At 57.1% G+C, this 19,717-nt stretch overlaps 3 protein-coding genes across 3 annotated transcripts; 2 read left to right on the top strand and 1 right to left on the bottom strand.

The window, feature by feature from the left end:
- Nucleotides 1–387: 387 nt before the first annotated feature.
- SODALDRAFT_320636 (N-(5-amino-5-carboxypentanoyl)-L-cysteinyl-D-valine synthase) lies at nucleotides 388–12,282 on the bottom strand (the record flags this gene model as incomplete). Its single annotated transcript, XM_028609553.1, has 2 exons — nucleotides 388–12,106; nucleotides 12,227–12,282. 2 exons carry the CDS (start codon nucleotides 12,280–12,282, stop codon nucleotides 388–390), a joined length of 11,775 nt encoding a protein of 3,924 aa, XP_028463066.1.
- SODALDRAFT_59975 (hypothetical protein) lies at nucleotides 12,032–12,929 on the top strand. Its single transcript, XM_028615520.1, has one exon. The coding sequence runs from the start codon at nucleotides 12,367–12,369 to the stop codon at nucleotides 12,841–12,843; it is 477 nt and encodes a 158-aa protein (XP_028463065.1). The 5' UTR covers nucleotides 12,032–12,366; the 3' UTR covers nucleotides 12,844–12,929.
- Nucleotides 12,930–13,488: 559 nt separating this feature from the next.
- Nucleotides 13,489–14,705, top strand: SODALDRAFT_328576 (isopenicillin N synthase). Its single transcript, XM_028610735.1, has one exon. It carries the CDS (start codon nucleotides 13,617–13,619, stop codon nucleotides 14,622–14,624), a length of 1,008 nt encoding a protein of 335 aa, XP_028463064.1. The 5' UTR covers nucleotides 13,489–13,616; the 3' UTR covers nucleotides 14,625–14,705.
- Nucleotides 14,706–19,717: the final 5,012 nt, after the last annotated feature.

Here is a 19,717-nt window from a genome sequence, read left to right as displayed (position 1 = left end):
ATCATACGAAAAGATAAGATAACAACGATAAGCACCGACATTATCTTATCTCTTATCACCTGACTAGGTATCCCGGTCCTTGCGCCTTCATCCTGCCTTTATCCTGAACTCCATGATCCATCCATCACGAACCTGCACTGCAGCCCATCAAAAATGAGGAAAAAAGAAAGAAAAATGGAAAAGAAAAAAGAAAAAAGAAAATAAAAGAAGAGAACAAGGACAAAGTTGATCCCGACGCCCATGTTCATCCTCCCCCAACGCCTCGACGCCTCGACGCCTCGACGCCTCTACGTGTCCAGGCATATCATCATCTCCCTCCCCTCTCAACTCCTCCAACTCCTCCAACTCCTCTCAACTCCCATCGCATCGCACCACTTGCAGCCTTGCTCACTCCTCTAACCGGGCACACATGGCAGCCACTTGCTCCGACACATGAACCCAGGTGAAATGGGTCCCCTTCAACGGAACCACCTGAATGGCATCCCGGTCGATAAACATGTCCAGGTTGTTCATCGGCGACGCCGCGTACCAGCGGAACAGCTTCATCCTGGTCGGTGTTCCGTCCTGGTCGTTGGTCTCGGTGGCCTTGAAAAGGATCACCCGATCCGTACCATCTTGCACCGCCTTGAAACTCTCCGGGTCGGGCCGGTACACATCATAGATGGGATCCAGGATCGACCCCTCCACATGGCCAACGGCCTTGGCGGCCGACGGGATGTCGAAATAGGGATCGATCAAGGCCAACGTCGCAACCCGCTCGCCGTCGCACGTCAGCCGCTTCGCCGCCTCGAGGCCCAGGATGCCGCCGAAACTCCAGCCGAGGATGTGGTACGGCCCTTCCGGCTGGATGGAACGCATGTGCGCCAGGTAGTAGGCGGCCAGGTCCTCGATGGTGCGCAGCGTCTTCTTCTCGCGGTAGTGGTTGTTGAACACGACGAGGTTGCGGTGCGGGAGACCCTGCACCAGGTTGTGGAAGTAGCTCTCCGCGCCTCCCTCGCCCGGGGGCAGCATGAAGAGCGGAGCGCCTTGGCGGGACGCCGGACCCTCGAAGACGAAGTAGGGCGTGAAGTCGAGGTCCGGGTCCGATGCCGCCGGAGGGTGGAAGTCGGGTTGCGCGGTGGCTTCGATCAGAGCGCCCAGCGTCTCTTCTACGCCGCGGATGAGCGCCTCGGATGCGCCGAATTCCCGTGCGCAGCTCATCTCGACGGTCAACTGCCCCCTGGCAACGGCGAATGTGAAATCCACCAGAGAGGACGAGCTGCGTCCCGCGTCCTCGGCAGCCGTGCACAGGCCGTGCGGGAACTCCCCGTCCCCGAGGGCGAGGACCCACTCTCCCGGCCTCGGCCGGCTTCCTCCTTGATCCAGACGGCCGAGGTAGTTGACGCTCACGGCCGGAAGGGCCTGCTCGAGGTATCCGTACGCGAGACCGTAGCCGAAGCCGTTGTTCGGCACCTTTCCCAACCTTTCCTTGACGTCGACGACGCCCTGGGCCGGATCATTTGCTACCTTGGGGATCTCGAAGGGGTACATGCTCGTGAACCAGCCGACGGTGCGGCTCACGTCGAGCGAGGAGGCCGAGGATGAGGACCCGCCGACCATGGCGTCCCCCTCACGCCCGTGACCTTCGATGGTGACGACCGTTGGCGCTTTGTCCCCGAGGACCTTCTGCATCGCGCCGCCCACGGCCGTCAGGAGGATGTCGTGCATGCCGGCGTTCAGGGCCGCGCAGCTCTTGGTGAGGAGGAACGTCGTGTCCTTCTCGGAAAGCTTGCTTCCGTGCTTGGTACATGTAGCGCCCCCGACGGTCGTCGGATTTGGCATGCCCAGACCGGGGCCTTGGGCAGCAGCCTTGGCGCGGGCCGAGTTCCAGTACGCCTTCTCGGAGAGCGACATGAAGTAGTCCTTCGCCGCCAGCGCCCACTGCTTGACGCTGGCCGTCTTGGGGCCGGGGTTGTTGCCGTGATACAGCGTCTGCAGGTCCGAGAGGATGATGTTCCAGCTGACCGTGTCGACGAGGAGGTGATGCAGCGCGAACCAGACGCGGGCCGAACCGTCTGCGTAGTTGTGGAGGTAAGCGACTGCATACAACGGGCCTTGCTCGATATCAAACTTGGATTGAAGCTCCGACAGGACCCGGACCGTGTCGTTTTGAGGATCCCCGAAGTCTGCGACGTCGACCTCCTCCGGATGGGGCGGGGCGCAGTTCAGGGGGAACGTCTGCACAAAGTCTCCGTCATCGCCGCGTCTGAGCCTCAGTCGCAGCACATCATGCCGCTCCTGCAACAGGTGCAGAGCTCTGCGGAGCCTTTCGACCGACAATTCTGGCGTGCGAACGGTGAAGCAGTGGTTCCAGTATCCGGGACGCTGCAGCGGCTTGGCCAGGAACCAGCGCTGGATGGGAAGCAGCGGCGCATCACCCTCGACAGCGCCCTGCTCGGCTTGCCAACCAGCAGCAGCAGCCGGCTCCGTTCCGTTCGTCAGCTCCTTCCGTCTTCTTTGCTTTTCCTCCCCGTCTCGCAGGACGTTCTCGCACAGGCTCCGGACGGTCCGATGGAGGTAGATATCCTTCACCGTGACCTTGCGCTCCAGGACACGGTAGATATCGCCCACCAACCGCAACGACGAGATGCTGTCGCCGCCCCTGGCGAAAAGATCATCGTCGATTCCGCAGTTGCCGTCTATGCCCAGGATCGACGCCCAGAGCTGGCACAGCTTCACCTCCAGCTCGTCCCGCGGCGCGACGTAACACTCGGGCTTGGCGCCCTCGGTCATGCTCAGCTGCTTCATGTCGAGTTTCCCGTTGACCGTCACGGGGAGGGACCCTTCCAGACGATGAATCTGGCTCGGGATCATGTAAGGGGGGACGCTGTCGCGCAGACGGTCCCGAACGTCCGACGGCGTATAATGCGAGTGCGACGCTCCGTCTTGGAGGGTGTAATAGCAGGACAGGGCGCTGATGGCGCGGGAAGCCGGGTCGTCGCGCTCGTAACGGGGCACCACGGCGGCTTCCTTGATACCCGGGATGGCCAGAATGGCGTCCCGCACCTCGGAGAGCTCGATGCGGAAGCCGCGCAACTTGACCTGCTGATCTCGTCGTCCCAGGAACTCGAGATGCCGGGACCCGCGGAAGCGCACCATGTCGCCGGTCTTGTAAAGCACATCATGCAGGTGCTCCTCCTTCTCCCCCCTCCCGTCCCGGCTCGAAACGATGAAGGGGTTCGGGATGAATCGTTCTCTCGTGAGGTCTTCCTTGTTCAGGTAGCCCCGGGCGAGACATGCACCGCCGAGGTACAGCTCGCCCACCGCATTCCGGGGCACGGGCTCGAGTCGGTCATTCAGGACGTAGGCATGCGTGCCGGGAAGCTCGTCCTGCAGCGCCTTGGTGAAAGGCGCCTCTCCCGCCATGGTGGTGACGATGTTGTACACGGTGGTCTCGGTGACGCCGTAGGCGTTGTTGATGGGGCCGCCAAACTGCGCGCGCATGGCCTTGAACTGGCTCGCGTGGAGCTCCTCGCCCGCGACGGTGGCCATGCGCAGGTGCGGCAGCCGGGACAGCTGGATCTGCTGCACCACGGACGGCGTCCCGCTGAGGTAGGTCAGCTGTTCCGCGTCGGCGAGGTGGTAGAAGGCCTCGTGCGTCAGGCCCTCCTCGGGCGGGATGACGAGCTTGTTGCCGCTGAGGATGCCGAGGGCGAGCTGCTCGATGGAGAAGTCGAAGACGTAGTTGGAGAGGAAGAGCACCGCGTGCGAGCCGTTCGTCTGGCCGAAGTACCGGCTGACCACGGCGTTGCGGAACCGGGCTACGCTTCTCTGCGCTACCAGAACGCCCTTTGGCTTGCCGGTGGTCCCGGATGTGTAGATGATGTAGGCCAAGTCGGAGAGGCTCCGCTGGGGGACGACGACGGCGTTTGGACTCCACGTCTCGTGCTGCTGGAGGGCCGCGGGGGTCTCGGGGTCGTCAAGGGCCAGGGTACACACGCCGCCGCCGGTGGTTTCCGGCCCGGGGACATGTTTGCTCGCGGTGATCAGCAGCCGGGCGCCGGCATCCTTCAAGATGTACTCGATTCTCTGCCGCGGGTAGTCCGGGTCCATGGGGACGTAGGCGGCGCCGATCTTCCAGACGGCCAGGATGGCCACGACCATGTCGATGCTCTTGTCGAGAAGCAGGGCAACGCGATCGCTTGGGCCCATGCCGAGATGAGAGGACATCCAGCCGGCCAGCCGGTTTGCTCGGGCGTTGGTCTCGAGGTAGGACAGCCTGGTAGAGCCGTCTGCAAGGGCGACACGGTCTGGTGTGGCGGCGGCTTGGGCTTCGAACATGTCGCCGAGAGTCTGTGTCGGGGTGGCGGCGGCCTCGCCGTTGGTGGACGACGTTACAGCGACACCATTGGGAACAGATGCAGCGAGCTGAAGCTCCGAGAGGGCCATCTCAGGGGTGCTATTCGCCAGTCGTCGGAGGAGGTGGTGGAAAGTGTCCAGGAACCCCTGAATGGTCTCGGCGTCGAAGAGGCTGGTGGCATAGTTGAAGTTGATTTTCAGCGACGACGTGCTCTCCCGGACGGTGGCGTTCAGGTCAAACTTGGCCACGGACGGCAGGGGATTAGAACCAGACGGGGGGCTATATTCCTGGAGAAGCGGCTTGCCGTCCGCCTTGTCATTCTCGTCCGCAACGACCGCCTGCGTCGTCTCCCAGTTGAACACGATCTGCACCAGGGGGTGGCGGCTCGGATCATGCTGCACGTGCAACAGCTTGGTGATGTCCTGGAAAGGCAGGTCTTTGTGGGCCTGGGCATCCAAGAACTCCTTGTGCACGGCCTGGACGAGCCCGTGGACGTTCGTGTCGGCGAGATTCACCCGCAGGGGGAGCAAGTTGACGAAGAAGCCGACAACCGACTCGAACTCGGCATGGGTACGATGGGCGACGGGGATGCCGACGGTCACATCCCGCTGGTTCGTGTAGACGTTGAGGAGCAGGAAGTAGGCGGCGATGACCACGGTGTAGAGGCTCGTCCCTTGGCGCTTGGCCAGGTTCCTCAGCTTGTCGGTCACTTCTTCGCCGATGCACACGTCGAGGTCGTGGCCGGCGTAGTCGAACTGGCTGGGCCGCGGCCGGTCGGTGACGAGGTACGAAGGCTCTAGATCGCTGAGCTTGCGGAGCCAGTAGTCGGCGAGGTGGCGACGGCCCTGGTCGTCCCGTAGGGTCTTGCGATGTTCCAGGGCGTACTCCTTGTACTGGACGCGGAGGGGCGGGAGACTGGCGGCCGTCTTGTGGCCGGCGTGCACGGAGTATAACTCGGCCAGGTCTCTCTCGAAGATGTCCCACGACCAGGCGTCGAATGCGAGGTGATGGAAGACGATGCTGGCGTACGAGCGGGATTGTGTCTGGGTCTGGGTCTGGGTCTGGGTCTGTGTCTGCGTCTCGTAGAGGCGCACATGGATGGGCAGTTCGGCATCAAGGGCAAAGGCATGTTCCGCGCTCTCCACCATCTTGGCGTGCATCTGGCTCTCAGAATCCAGGGGCAGGACCTCGACGTGGAAGAGCCTTTGCGCCGCATCGGCCTCGAGGATTCTCTGGCAGTGTCTCTGGCTGTGCGTTGGCCTGACGATCAACGTCCGCAGAGCCTCGTGTCTGGAGACGACATCCCAGAACGCCTTTTCGAGCGCCTCGAGAGAGACATCTTGGCGAAGCGTGAGCTGGAGGGAGATGTTATAGGCGTGGTCGTTCTGGCTCTGGTCAAACTCGTGGATGAATATCAGTCTCTCCTGGGCTGGCGACACGGGGATGTCCTCGACCGTGTCGTCCTTCCGGACACCTCCCGGTCTCACCCTCCCGACGTCTGCCGACTTGTCCTCGCCCTTGCCCTTGCCCTGGCCCTTGCCCCGGCCCCTAGTGATCAGATGCGCCAGGGCCTCGACGGTAGGGTGGCTGAACAGGTCACTGACACTGACGGACACCCCGAAGGCCTTGGTGGCGGCGAACGAAAGCTTGGTGCTCTTGAGACTGTCGCCGCCGAGACTGAAGAAGCTGTTATAGATGCCAATGCCCGCCAAGGGGATCCCGAGCAACTCGGACCAAATCTCGGCGAGGGTCCGTTCCGCCTCGGTCCGGGGCGCCACCTTCTCCTCTTCTACCAGCTCCCCGGGGTCCGGTAATGCCTTGGCGTTCAGCTTCCCACTGACCGTGACGGGGATCTTGTCGATGGGCACCAGCCGCGCGGGGACCATGTACTCCGGCAACCTCGTGTGCATGAAGCGCCGAATCACCTGGGCCGAGAGGGGGACGGCCGAGTCCGAGACGAAATACCCGACGAGGTACTTCTGTCCATCGCTCTCGCGGTCTTTGGCGACGACGACCGACTGCTGGATCTCCGGGTACGACGACAAGACGGCCTCGATCTCCCCGAGCTCGATCCTCTGCCCGCGGATCTTGACCTGGAAGTCGTTGCGGCCGAGATATTCCACCTCGCCCTCGCCCTCGGGGGTCCGGATCCACCGCACCAAGTCGCCCGTCTTGTAGAGACGACAGTTCCGACCTTCTCGCCTCTCCTGCTCCGTCTGGAACGGATTCGGCGGGAAGCGCTCCGACGCCAGGTCCGGGCGGTTATGGTACCCGCGCGCCACGCCGTCGCCGCCGAGATACAGCTCCCCGACGGCCCCGATAGGCACGCGCTTCCGATCACCGTTCAAGACGTAGCTCTTGCTGTTGTGCACCTGCTTCCCGATGCTCTTGTCGGTCCTCCGCTCCGGGAAGGGGTAGAGGCGTTTGTGGGTGGTGATGGACACCTCCGTGGGCCCGTACCCGTTGATGACGAGGCCCGGGAAGGACTCGCGGATCTTGTCGAAGACGGGCTCGCTGAAAGCCTCGCCGACACAGTCGATGCGGCGGAGGTGGGCGTGGAAGCGGTCAAACTCGTACATGGAGATGACGGACGGCGTGCCCGAGAGGTAGGTGACGCGGTTGGCCTCCATGTAGCGGTAGAGCCTCTCCTTGTCGCCGCGCATCTCGTCGTTGAGGACCACGAGGGTCTGGCCGTTCAGCAGGGCGTCGGTCATCTGCTCGACGAAGTGGTCGAAGACGTAGTTGGAGAAGGAGAGGATCACCTCGTCGTCGGTGTCTCGCAGCCCGAAGATGCGACCCAGCGAGGCGCAGAGGTTGACGACGCCGTGGTGCTCGACCATGACGCCCTTGGGGAGACCCGTCGTGCCGGACGTGTACATGATGTAGGCTAGGTCCGCCGGGGTACAGCTTGAGGCGGAGACGGGATGCACGGCGCTCGGCGGTAGGCGCGGGGCCAGGTCGGACGGGATCAGGGGTAGCCGGCCCTTGGTGATGGCACGGAGGCGGTCCAGGTGAGGAACGTCGGCGATGACGGCCAGGGACGCCGTGTCGTCGATGAGGTACTGGATTCGTTGGTCGGGATAGCCCGGGTCGATGGGCACGTAGGCGGCCCCCGTCTTCCACACGGCGAGGATGCTCGTGATCATGTGCTCGCTCTTCTCCATGACCAGGGCCACGAGCTTGTTGGGTCGCAGCGAAGGGGCCTCTCGGAGGAGATGGTACGCCAGGGCATTGGCGCGGCTGTTGAGCTCCTCGTAGGTCAACCGGACGTCCTCGTACACCACGGCGGTCTTTTTCGGTTTCTGGAGCGCCTCGGACTCGAAGATGGCGTGCAGCGTGGCGTTGGGGTACTCGGCGTCGGTGGCATTCCACCTGTCGAGGAGGGCGATCTGGTTCGAGGAGAGGAACTCGATGCCGCGGATCGGCGCATGGAGGTTTTCCGTGACGGTGCGGAAGGTGTCGCGGACCGTGTGCAGCAACACCTCGATGGACTCGTCGGCGAACAGCTCGCTGGCGTAGCAGAGGGTAAACGAGCAGCCGCCGCCGTTGCCGTCCGAGTCTTCATGTTCTTCCTGCGCAATGACAGCCAGGGGGTAGCTGAGCTTCTCGGTGCCGCCTTGGACCGTGTACTTCAACGTCTTCCGGTGTAGCTCTCGTCTCGTGGTGTCGAGGTTCGGGTAGTTCTCCAAGACGAACAGCGAGTCGAAGAGGCCGTGCTTCAAGTCGTTTTGCTGCAGACGCCCCAGCTCGACGTTGCCCCTGGAATTCATGGCGTTGACTTGGCTCTGCACGTGGGTGATGGCCTCCAGGGCGGTCATGTCGCGGCTCAGGACGTGGTCGAAGATCAGGGGCAGCGTGTTGATGAACAGGCCGACGGCGTGCTCGATGCCGTCGACGGGGAGGTGGCGGCCGGATATGGTGGTGCCGGTGATGGTATGCGTGCCGCCGCCGTACGAATGGAGCACGAGATGCCAGACCAGCTGCAGGACGGAATGGAGGGTGATGCCCCGGCTGTCGAGCTCTTGTTTTGCCGCGAGGCTCATGGACTTGTTGCCCCAGGGGAGGTCGACGGTCTGTTGCTTTTGTTCCTTGATCTGGTCGTAGTTGGACAGGGGCACTTTGTAGCGGCTGGCTTCGTTCAGGAGGGCGTTCATGTCGCAGCGCTCCTCGATCTTGTCGATTTGCTCCGCCCAAAAGTCCAGGTGGTCGTCTCTGTGATCCTGGAGATACTGCTGACTGAGGAGGTAGGTCGCGTCCTCTTGGGCCGGTTCTTCAAGTTGGGTCTCGGCAGTCCCGGCAGTCCCGTCTGTCAGGTCCAGGTAGGCCTGGTGGACATACTCGAAGAGCAACGGCAGACTCCATCCGTCGAGGATGGCATGGTGGCAGCTGAACAGACATAGGGATTGCTGCTCCGGCAAGAGGAAGAAGTAGAGTTGGACCAGGGAGCCCTCGTCGAGACGATAGGCACGGGAACGGTCGTCGATTTGCATCTTTTCCAGCAGCCTTTGTCGTTCCCCTTGGTCTGAGACGTCTGTCCAGTCGATCACTCGCCAGGTGGCCATGGGTTCTGGGTTGACGACTTGCATCACCTCGGCTTCCCATGCGAATCGCAGTCGCAAGGCGGGATGTTGCCGCTGCACCCTCTCCCAGGCACTTTGGTAACGCCTCTCGTCCAAGGCCACTTGGTAATGAAGGAGGGACTGCATGATGTAGGCGTCGTCGGACCGCTCGGTCTTGAGTGAGTGGTATACGAAGCCTTGTTGCAGGCTGTTGGCAAGGTAGTTGACGCTGTGGCCGTGGCCGTGGCCTTGGCCGTGGCCGTGATCGTGACCATTCACACCGTTGGTGATGCCGTTGGCGTGGCCAGTGCCATTCGTCACAACGCCTACACCGTTGGCGCTCGGCTTGCCCTCCAAGAGTTCGGCCATCTCTTGCAGAGTCTTCGCCCGGAAGACCTCTTCCAGAGTGATCGTCCGACCCAACTGCCGCCTCACCCGAGCAATGAGCTGGATACAGGCGATACTATGCCCTCCGAGGCGGAAGAAGTTGGACTCGGGCCCAACCCCCCCCGACGCAATCAACAACACGTCTCCCCAGATACCGGCCAGCCGACTTTCCATCTCGGTCTTCGTCGTCCTCGGCCCCTCCGTGTTCACATCAACCCCGTCAGACGACCGGGATGGACACGGGGCCACCTCGACAGCGGGAAGGGCACGGAGGTCAGCCTTGCCATTGGTGGTGACGGGAATCTGGCCGAGCTGGACCAGCCTTGTGGGGATCATATACCGAGGCAGCTTGGTCTCGAGGAACATCAGCAGCTCGTCCTCGTCCAAGGCCCGCTCGTCGCACACGTAGTACCCCACGAGATGGTCCTGGGTCGTCTCCCGGCCCTCCTTGCCGATCAGCTTCTTCGACACGACGATGCTCGTCCGGACAGGTCCGCCGGGGTACATGGCCAACGTCGACTCGATCTCTCCCGGCTCGATGCGGATACCGCGCAGCTTGATCTGGAAGTCCGCCCGGCCCAGGTACTCGACCTCTCCGTTGGGCAGCCAGCGCGCCAGGTCGCCCGTCTTGTACATCAACCCGTTGATGCCCAGCCGGCGCTCCCTCTCGGTCCGGAACGGGTTGGGGATGAACTTCTCCCGCGTGAGCTTCTCCCGGTTCAGGTAGCCTTTCGAAATGCCCAGGCCGCCGATGTGCAGTTCGCCCGTGACGCCTATGGGCACCCTCTTGAGGTTCGCGTCCAACACGTAGCACTTGACGTTCCGCACGGGGCGGCCCAGGCTCGTGTCTTTCCGCTCCGACGTCGGCTCGAAGATGTTGAGGGCCGTGACGAAGGCCGACTCGGTGAAGCCGTACTCGTTGAATATCCGGGCCTGGAACCGTCGCCGGAGAGCCTCGTAGCGCGCCTCGGTCAGGTTCTCCCCGACCAAGATGATGCGCTTGAGCGAAGGGCACGCGGTGAAATCGTACTCCTGCAGCACCGACGCCGTCCCGTTGATGTAGCTGACCTTGTGCTTCTGGATGAAGGGGAGCAGGACGTCCGGGTCGAACTTTTCGTCGTCGCCGATGATGGCGAGCCGGTTCCCCGTCGTCAGGGCCATCAGCATCTGACGGACGAACGGCTCGAACACGTAGGCCGAGAAGAGCATCACCACTTCGTCCTCCTGACCGGCCACGCCGTACCGGGACGAGAGATCGGTGATGCTGTTGACCACGCTCGTGTGTTCCTTGCGGATGCCCTTGGGGTATCCCGTCGTGCCGGAGGTGTACGTGACGTAGGCGAGCTGTTTGCTGTGGAGGGGCAGATGGGTCAGGTTTTCCGAAGAGGCGTCGCCGTCTTGTTGTTGCTGCTGCTGCAGTCTCTGCAACTCGAGAGACTCCAGGAGAGGCTCAATGGCAATGACACGGAGGAGATCTCGCCCCGCCGCGGCGATCTGGTCCCTCAGCCGATGGACGTGTCTCTCGCTCGCCAGGACGACGCGGACCTGCGTGTCCTCCAGCACGAACCGCACGCGGTCATCCGGATAGGCCGGGTCGATGGGCACGTAGGCGGCGCCCGACTTCCAAACGCCCAGGATGGTGGCGACCAGCTTGTCGCTCTTGTCGAGGAACAGGCCGACGAGCTGCTCGGGCTGGATGCCCATGATGTCGGAGAGATGGCGCGCCAAGCGGTTGGCCCGCGCATTCAGCGTGCTGTAGGTGATGCGTTTGGCGCCGCAAAGGACGGCCACCTTGTCCCCGCGACGTGACGCCACGTCTTCGAACAGGTGGTGCAGTCTCTTGTCTGCCGGGTAGTCGCCGTCCGTGTTGTTCCACTCGTTTAGCTGGGCGACTTGTTCGGCCGGGAGGAGTTCGATGTCCGCCAGCGGGAGAGAGGGCCGCAGGGAGGCTGCCAGGAGGGTGTGCAGCGAGCCCAGGAAGCTGTCGATGACGGGTCCGTCGAAGAGACTGCGGCGGTATTGCAGAGAGAATTTCCATTGCGTCTCCCCGAAAGTTATACGGAGGATGAGAGGAAACATGAATTCTCCTCCTGGTAGCGGTGTGTCGCTCAAGTTGTCTTCGTGTTCGTTGTCGTCAAAAACCACCATGAGATCGACAAGTTCGGACTTGACGAGGTCGTCTGTCGCCACGGGAATCAGGGGCTCCTCGTCCCAGTCAACCGACCCCGTGCCCAGGCCGATTTGGGACAAGGCAGAATCGACCGTCTGGTTCGGTCGATCCCCGTGATCCACGACAGAGGGGACAACCAGCGACGCGGCGGCCGTTGATGAACCAGAATCGGGCCGTTGGGATGTCCGCGAGACGAACGATGCGATAACGGTATGAGAGCCGTTTCCGTGGCCCTTGAGCATTTGGTGCACGGCAAAGAGCACCAGGGACTTGGCATCCAGTCGTCTCTGCGAGCAGACATGTTTCAGTTGAGGGATAAGGTCGCCCGACACGACGGTAGAGCGCTGGGCGAGGGTGAGGGCGAGGGTGGGAGGAGTGGGAGACGGAGCTTGGCCGGAGTCGGTGCTGCTGGTCCGGTTCACCGACACTCCGGTCGATGCCAGTTGGTATTGCACCGGTTGCAGACTCAGGCCGCTGAGGTCGCAGCGCTCGGGGAAAGCCCGGGCCGTTTGTTTCCACCGTTCCAGCGCAGCGGAACTGATCCAGCAGTTCGGGACCGGCGGTTGGGGCCCTTCATTTCTGGCAGCTTTGACGTGAATGACGCCTTTGGGGGTTTGTAAGGCGTCATGTTTGGTGGGTGGGCTGTGATTCCTAATCGTGTGGACAGGGGTTTGGTTATATCAGTTGCTTGTCCCAACGACGTCTCTCTCTGTATTCTCAACTTTTTTTTTTCGGGGAGATGGACAATAAATCAACCCTTATTCGACTTACCCGTTGATTGCAACGCCGTTTGTTCCGTTTGTTCCGTTTGTCCCGGAATGCTCCATGTTGTTCGAAGGGGGGAAAAGGGGGAAAGGGGGTGAGGGGCTCAGGGGCTCAGGGGAACGACCCGCAGGGAAGGAATCGGATGGATGCAAGTGAGCAGTGAGCAAACGTATCTCTCCAAGGCGAATGGAACAATAATGTCAACGAGGGCTTTCCTTTATCGACAAAGTCCTTTCTTCACACGTCTTATATTTCTAGGAACGCAAAAAGAGAAGGGAGAAAATATCTGCAAGTCCCAAAGGCTGCAGAACCCACATGCATCGACTACGCTGGATCCTTCACCCCTGCCGGTAAGGGTCCGGCTTCACCATAGAAGATCGCACGTTACTACATGGAGTAGGCAAAGAGGCGAAATGGCCCACGTTGGAGCATATGGCCCATACCCCGCTATGTCTTTCATATCTGCAGCGAGTCGGGCCCTGGGCCGTGGGCCATGGGCTGTGGCAAGCCGCAAGGCTCGAGATACGATGATCCGGAGGCACCTGGACGGGAATCCACGTCTTTGCTGCACCATGTGGTCTCACCGCCGTGTTGTTATTTGGTACCAAACTCTTGTGGGATAAGCCGGAGAAGGGATATGCACGTTGCGAGCCGTTCTCGGAAAGTCTCTGAACATCAGCGTATCGCTGGGTCCACGGATCAACGGCGGCATGGCCCATCGACCCATGCCTGGGCCGCTCGGTATGCAGCTTGATCTCACAGGGCCCATGTACGTCGTATGTTAGATTTGATGCTTCAAGAAACCAAACTAGCCGCAAGACGGCATGTGGAGGAAGCAGTAAACCGTGTCAAGCGGCTCTGGATAGAAGTGCTGCAGTGCATCTTAGCATCCTCTTGGCGGGGGTAGTTCTCGACTACCTTCCTAGAACATGGGCCCCTATATCGGTTCCCAAGACGTCGATCTGCAGCCGGGATCATGGGCCATGATTTGCTAAGAGCAGAGCACATGCACTTTCAGTACACATAGTGTAGGCACATGTAGTTCGCATTGCCACCCAGCCGCAGGCCGCACCAAAAGGGAAATACCCTCACATCAAGAGGGATGGAATGGAGGGGCAAAGAATTCTGATCCGGTCATATATCTACAGATTCGTGTATTTATTTAATGCACAACGTTGATCGACGGGTTCTAGTGCTACCCCCTTTTTTTTCAACCACAAGAGTCTCACGAGTCACCCGTCTCGCCTAGTCACCAGCCCTTTCTCTGCCTCTTACTTACACGAGCACCCCCCTACTCACATTGCACTCCAGCTCATCCCTCATACCTGTGCTATTACCTGTGCTCACTGCTCTTACATCGCGCCTCCCCTTTCTCTACACCACTCACACAGACACCATGGGTTCTGTTCCTGTCGCCAACGTCCCCCGCATCGACGTCTCTCCCCTCTTCGGAGACGACAAGGAGGCAAAGCTCCGCGTGGCAAAGGCCATCGACGCCGCCTCGCGGGACACGGGTTTCTTCTACGCCGTCCACCACGGCGTCGACCTCCCACGGCTCTCCCATGAGACGGCCAAGTTCCACCGAACCATCACCGACGACGAAAAATGGGAACTGGCCATCCGCGCCTACAACAAGGAGCACCAGTCGCAAATCCGCTCCGGCTACTACCTGCCCATTCCGGGCAAGAAGGCGGTCGAGTCCTTCTGCTACCTCAACCCCTCGTTCACCCCGGACCACCCCCGCATCGCCCACCCGACGCCCATGCACGAGGTCAACGTGTGGCCCGACGAGGAGAAGCACCCCGGGTTCCGCGCCTTCGCCGAGAAGTACTACTGGGACGTCTTCGGCGTCTCGGAGGCCCTGCTGCGCGGGTACGCCCTCGCGCTGGGCCAGCAGGAGGACCTGTTCACGCGCCACTTCCGCCGGGACACCACGCTCTCCTCGGTCGTGCTGATCCGCTACCCGTACCTGGAGGACTACCCCGCGCCGGCCATCAAGACGGCCGACGACGGCACCAAGCTCAGCTTCGAGTGGCACGAGGACGTCTCGCTCATCACGGTGCTGTACCAGTCCGACGTGCAGAACCTGCAGGTCAAGACGCCGCAGGGGTGGCTCGACATCGAGGCCGACGACTCGGGCTTCCTGGTCAACTGCGGGAGCTACATGGCCCACATCACCAACGACTACTACCCGGCGCCCATCCACCGCGTCAAATGGGTCAATGCCGAGCGCCAATCGTTGCCCTTTTTCGTCAATCTCGGCTGGGAGGATACCGTCCACCCCTGGAACCCCGCCGGCGAAGAAGGCGGTAAGAAGGAGGAGGAAGCGAGAGAGAGCGTTTCATATGGCGACTATCTGCAAGGTGGCTTGGCGGGTCTGATCAAGAAGAATGGACAGACGTAGTGTAAGGTTACACTGTAAGTGGGACGCCGGCATATCTTGAGCTCCACAGATCGACGACTAGGGGTGAAGATTCGTATGCCGACGTGTGTCAGATAAAGCGTAGTCAAAATCGTCACAAAAATAGGTCGAAATTAATTGAGGCAATTATGTATAATTTTTGACTGTCTCAGACCGTCAGGGAAACGCTGCCACCGTATTTTATATAGTGCAGATTCTGCAAGCGTCTACCCGGATTATACTCTTGGTAATCCGGCCTATTATATAACCGAAAAGACTGTGGTCTATTCGACACACCCCCTAATCGCCCTAAACGTTAGTTAGGCGATTAAAGCTATTCGTAATCGGCAGACAATCTAGCTATATAATCTGTTCGCTATAGCCGCCCTTAAATTCATCCTCTAGGTCCTTCAAATATTCTATCCGGACTTCCTCTAGCTGTTTCTGCGATAACCGTTCCCGTATATCTATCACGCCCACCTAGGACCTGAATATCTTAAATTTCTCGCCGTATAACGCCTTCGTTAATCCGTCTGCCATTATTTCCGCGCTCGTAACGTACGTTACGAGTATTTACCCTTATTCCTTTGCTTAACGTAACTAGTGGCCGTGGATATCGACGTGGCGGAGGCGCGTTATTAACGTGCTGATCTCATAATTGACTAATCGAATTATTTGGTTATTGTCGTATAAGATCCTTAATTCCGGATCGTTAAATTCCACTCCTATACTAAGTAATAGGCGTTATATGAAGATACCCTCTTTTACATCTTATACTAACGCTAATAGCTCTGCTTCCGTTATAGACGTTATAACCGTATCCTGCTTATTAGCGCGCCATGCTATTATACTGCTAAATAAGCGTATTATATAGGCTTAACTGCTCTTTCGATCGAGGGTATTATCGGTCAAGGAGGCGTTAGTGTAGATTTTAATAGTATCGCCACCCCCTAGTTCTAACGTAAACGATTGGCTATTAATCAGATAGAGGATTAGATAATCGGCGGCCTCGTGGTGAATAGGCCCTGGATTGACGTTGAACCGGTATAGCCTAGATACTATAAACGCGATATTAGGCCGTGATATCACTACTGCGTATAGTATAGATCCTATCTTCCGTTAATAGCTTTTAACGTTAGTCGAGGTCCCTGAATAGGGTAGTAGCTCTATAACCTGAATTACGTACGTTAGGCGATAGTTACTGCTATGTTTGCTATTCGGCTTTAATAGGCGTTCTAACTTAGTAACGTAGTCGTGTTATGATAACCAGATTTTACGGGCGACGCGGTCGCGAATAACCTTAATACTAAGAAACTACTATAGAGGATCGCTACTTTATAGGTTATAGTGGCGTTGCAGGTTATTAATGGCCTGCTCTATCTACGTCTTATATTATTCCTTATAAGTAATAACGATATCGTTAACATAGAAGAATAGGATTAAACCGCGGCGTAGAAAATAACACGGTTCTTACGGCACTATCTAGAAGCCGTCCGTTAAAAGGATAGCCGAAAAGTGCTTTTACTAAAGTAGTGGAGACTTCTTAAGTCTATATAACGCCTTTTTCAGGTGTAAACGACTCCTAAGGGCTGGAAAGCCTGGCGGCGGGTATATAAAGATATCGTGGGGGAGGGGCGCGTATATAAACGCGTTTATAACGTTAAATTATAATAGCGTAAGGTTAAATCGGGCGGCGATAGCTGTGTTACTGCGTACGTCTCCTTAAGCGAGGATTAATACTGCTAATCTCCTCGCACTATAAGCCTTACCTTACATTTATATAGAAATCTATATTTATCGAACTTATATATTATTACCCATATCGAATTAAGAACCTGATATCTATCTGCTACGGATGCCGGCACCCGTATCTATAACCCTATCTCTTCGTGGCTCCGCAGGTAGTCTTCTTATACCTGTCGGAATAGGTGGCCGTAAGGGTGCGAGGGTATATCGCGAGGGTTCTTCGGAGGAGGAGGGAGGTCTTTACGGTGGATCTCTGCGGTAGCCGGGATAACCGCCGGAGTACCCGCCGAAGTAACCGCCGGGGTCATATTTCCCGAGATAGCCTCCCGGGACGTGCTTCTAATAGCTGCCGCCGGGGCCGTGGATTCGCGGGGTGTTATTAAGCGTCGTTATAATGCTATAGGCGTGGACCTTTTTAACCGTAATTTAGTTAGCGGAGTCCTATTTAATATATATATATTAGGTGCGTAACGGCCAGCGTTAAATACTATAACCTAATAGTCTCTTTTCCAGCTATCTCCTTACCGAATTAGTTACGCTCCTTTATTTAATAGGAGCCCTGTAGCCGTAGCTATAAGGGTATCGTAGCACCGTGTTCCGTTATCCTAGAACCCTGCGGCCGCAGGGGTATCACGGTTTCCTAATATAACAGTTGCTATTAGCGCTATAATCGACGGCGGGGTTACTAGTAGAGTAGGAAGTAATAGATCGGACGGATATAGACGGTAATCAGGCGCTATACCGGCTAAATCACACTATTTATAACCTAAATCTTGTCCTGATTAACTTAAAATAGCCTCCTCTACCCCCTTACGGCCGGGTATTACGGACTATAACCTTAACGGTAAAGCCGTCGAGGAAGGGGATCCGGGGGCGTTTATCCCCGGATCTAATAATTTAAAATAAGCAGTTATATAAAGGGGGGGGTCCTTAGCTTATACGTCCGTAAACGGCCGTGAATCTCTAGCCCTCTCCTGCTCGATCTAACTAATCAGGTCTTCTAATTACTCCTCATTGATTAACGGAGGTTGTCCTTAAAGGTGGCGATATCGCCGTTGAAGAAGGCGCGTTCGTTAAAATCCATATCGCGCGTTCGAATAACGCGGTTATAGCGGCGTAGGCCAGGCACCCAGATACGGAAAATATTAGTAGAATCGTAGCCGACGAGGTAGCCGATATAGGCGTGAGGAGCAATACGATTTAATAGCTTATTAGTAGCCTTCTGGGCGTCCTTTATTATCGCGTACGCCTTATAGCCGTAAGCTCGAAGGTGTAATAAAATCGGCTTCCTTTCAAAGAGGGCCTCGTAGGGCGTTTTCCAATCCTTTTACTGCCTTCATGGCGTCCGGTTATAGACGTATACTGCCGTGGGAATAGCCTTAGGCTATATAAACGGCGATAGTTTTACGTGGATATTTATCGTATAACCCTTTGAAATAACCACGGCAGCAGCGCGTTCGGCACCCCCGTTCTATACTTGAGTGTCGGTAGCAGATACCTCTAAAAGGATGCCCTCGTCACGCAGGAATTAGGTGATATCGTGGGATTAAGTTAGTTCGTTATCAGATTCGCAAACGCGCACCTTATAGCCTAATTAACGGTCTACCCAGGCGAGGAATTCCTTAATTATTATAAGGATATCCACTACCAGCTTGCTTTTTATAACGTAGGTGGCCGTAAAACCACTATAACGGTCGGTGAAAAACATAAACCTTAAGTCCCCGTCGGACGTTCGTTCAAAATCCGTAAAATTAATCGCCTATCGCTCCCCTGCGTAGGTAGGTGTAGTGCGAGGGCGCCTACTAACGTGCCGTTTTATCTTTATAAGCTCGTAGGCCTTATAGTCGATAGTTATTAGTCCTTTGATTTTAACCTCCTACGTCTGCTCTTTTAGGTGCCTAAGTGGTTTAGGGCCTGCGTGCCCTAGGTATAGATACTATAAGATACCCTCCGTAGTTCTTAGATACTATATCGTCGATTTATAGACGCCTTTTCGGGTGGCAGAAGAAGAAGAAGAAGAGCCTAGAAAAGCAGCCGTAGATTAGTCAGAGGGCATATATTTAATAACGGTTTAATCGAAGCGGTGACTTAGCTAGTATAGTATAGATTTATCGGAACGCCGAATACAGTTATTTAGTAGCTTCTAATCCTACTAGTATCCTCGAAGATATAGGCGTTAGTTAGAGATTAAATTATAGGTAAAATCCTCGTAGTAGGCGACGTTTAATAGCCTAAAATTAAGGCCTCCTATTAGTCTGTTTAATCTCACGGTCACGTTACTATAACCTTTAATAGGCAGGGATAAACTGCCTATAACTACGTAGTCTCCCGGCGTTACGGGTATACAATCTAAAAAACGGGAAAAATCGTTCAAAATATAAATAGTAGTACCGGAATCGAGGATAGCAGAGGTTCGAAGAGGGTAGCTAGTAGTAGTGCTAGCTATAAAGGTGGCGGCGTGGGAGACGCCGCGGACGCTACTATAATTAAGTCACGCCTCTTTAAGCTATACAGAATCCCGGCTTATATCCTTCTTCACCTTCTTTACGGCGCGCAGTTCTTCTACTTCCGCGCGTAGCGAGGGGTCGTATTTAAGGATCCCTTAGACGGTTATTTTAGTGCTCTCGAAGGGGATCTAATCGTTATATACCGTATCCGGGAATAAATAGAAGCAGGCGTTAATATCGTGACCAGGTATAGCGTATACGCAGTAGATCTAACCTCTCTATAGAGCAGATTAGCGGCGTTTAGAAGAGGAACGGTTAGTTAAAGTAGGTAAAGTAGCTAAAGTAGCTAAAGGTGTGGCTATAGATACCGCGGTAATAGGATTCTTAGCTTTATTCTTCCCACGGCCGCCCTTCTTACGGGGCTTAGCCGTGGCCTCTAAGGTATCTTCACCCTCTTCGCTTCCGGTATATAGTGCAGGGAATACTATAGCGCGGTGGCTACCGCGTTTTCCTTAGTCTTTAAGTCTGGTGTTAATATACTTCTGACTAAGGGTGTAAAGGTCTTCGGGTATAACTACCTGGTTATCTACTAGGCGACCCTCGGCCTTAGTCTAATCGCGGCCGGTATAGGGGCGTATACCTCTAAAGAAGTCTATAACCTATATATGCGTGGCGGGCTTTGAACCGGTATCTTCACAGCTTTATAGTAGTAGCTGCCATATATCTAACCACTCCCCGAGCTTCTTAAGGCTATTCGCAGGGTAATAGGCATACTCGATATACTCTTCGTGGGTGTCGGTTTAGCGGGTGGCCAGGTACTAATCCGTATCGCGTTTAACGGCTTTATACACCTCGCGAGGTGTGCCTCCTCGTAGTAGTTATCTGCGGCTGTAGTCGATAGTA

The sequence above is a fragment of the Sodiomyces alkalinus genome (assembly GCF_003711515.1).
Source record: "Sodiomyces alkalinus F11 unplaced genomic scaffold SODALscaffold_11, whole genome shotgun sequence".
NCBI lineage: Eukaryota > Fungi > Ascomycota > Sordariomycetes > Glomerellales > Plectosphaerellaceae > Sodiomyces > Sodiomyces alkalinus.
Note: the sequence above shows the minus strand (reverse complement) of the source record. Positions and strands in the feature narration are given on the sequence as shown.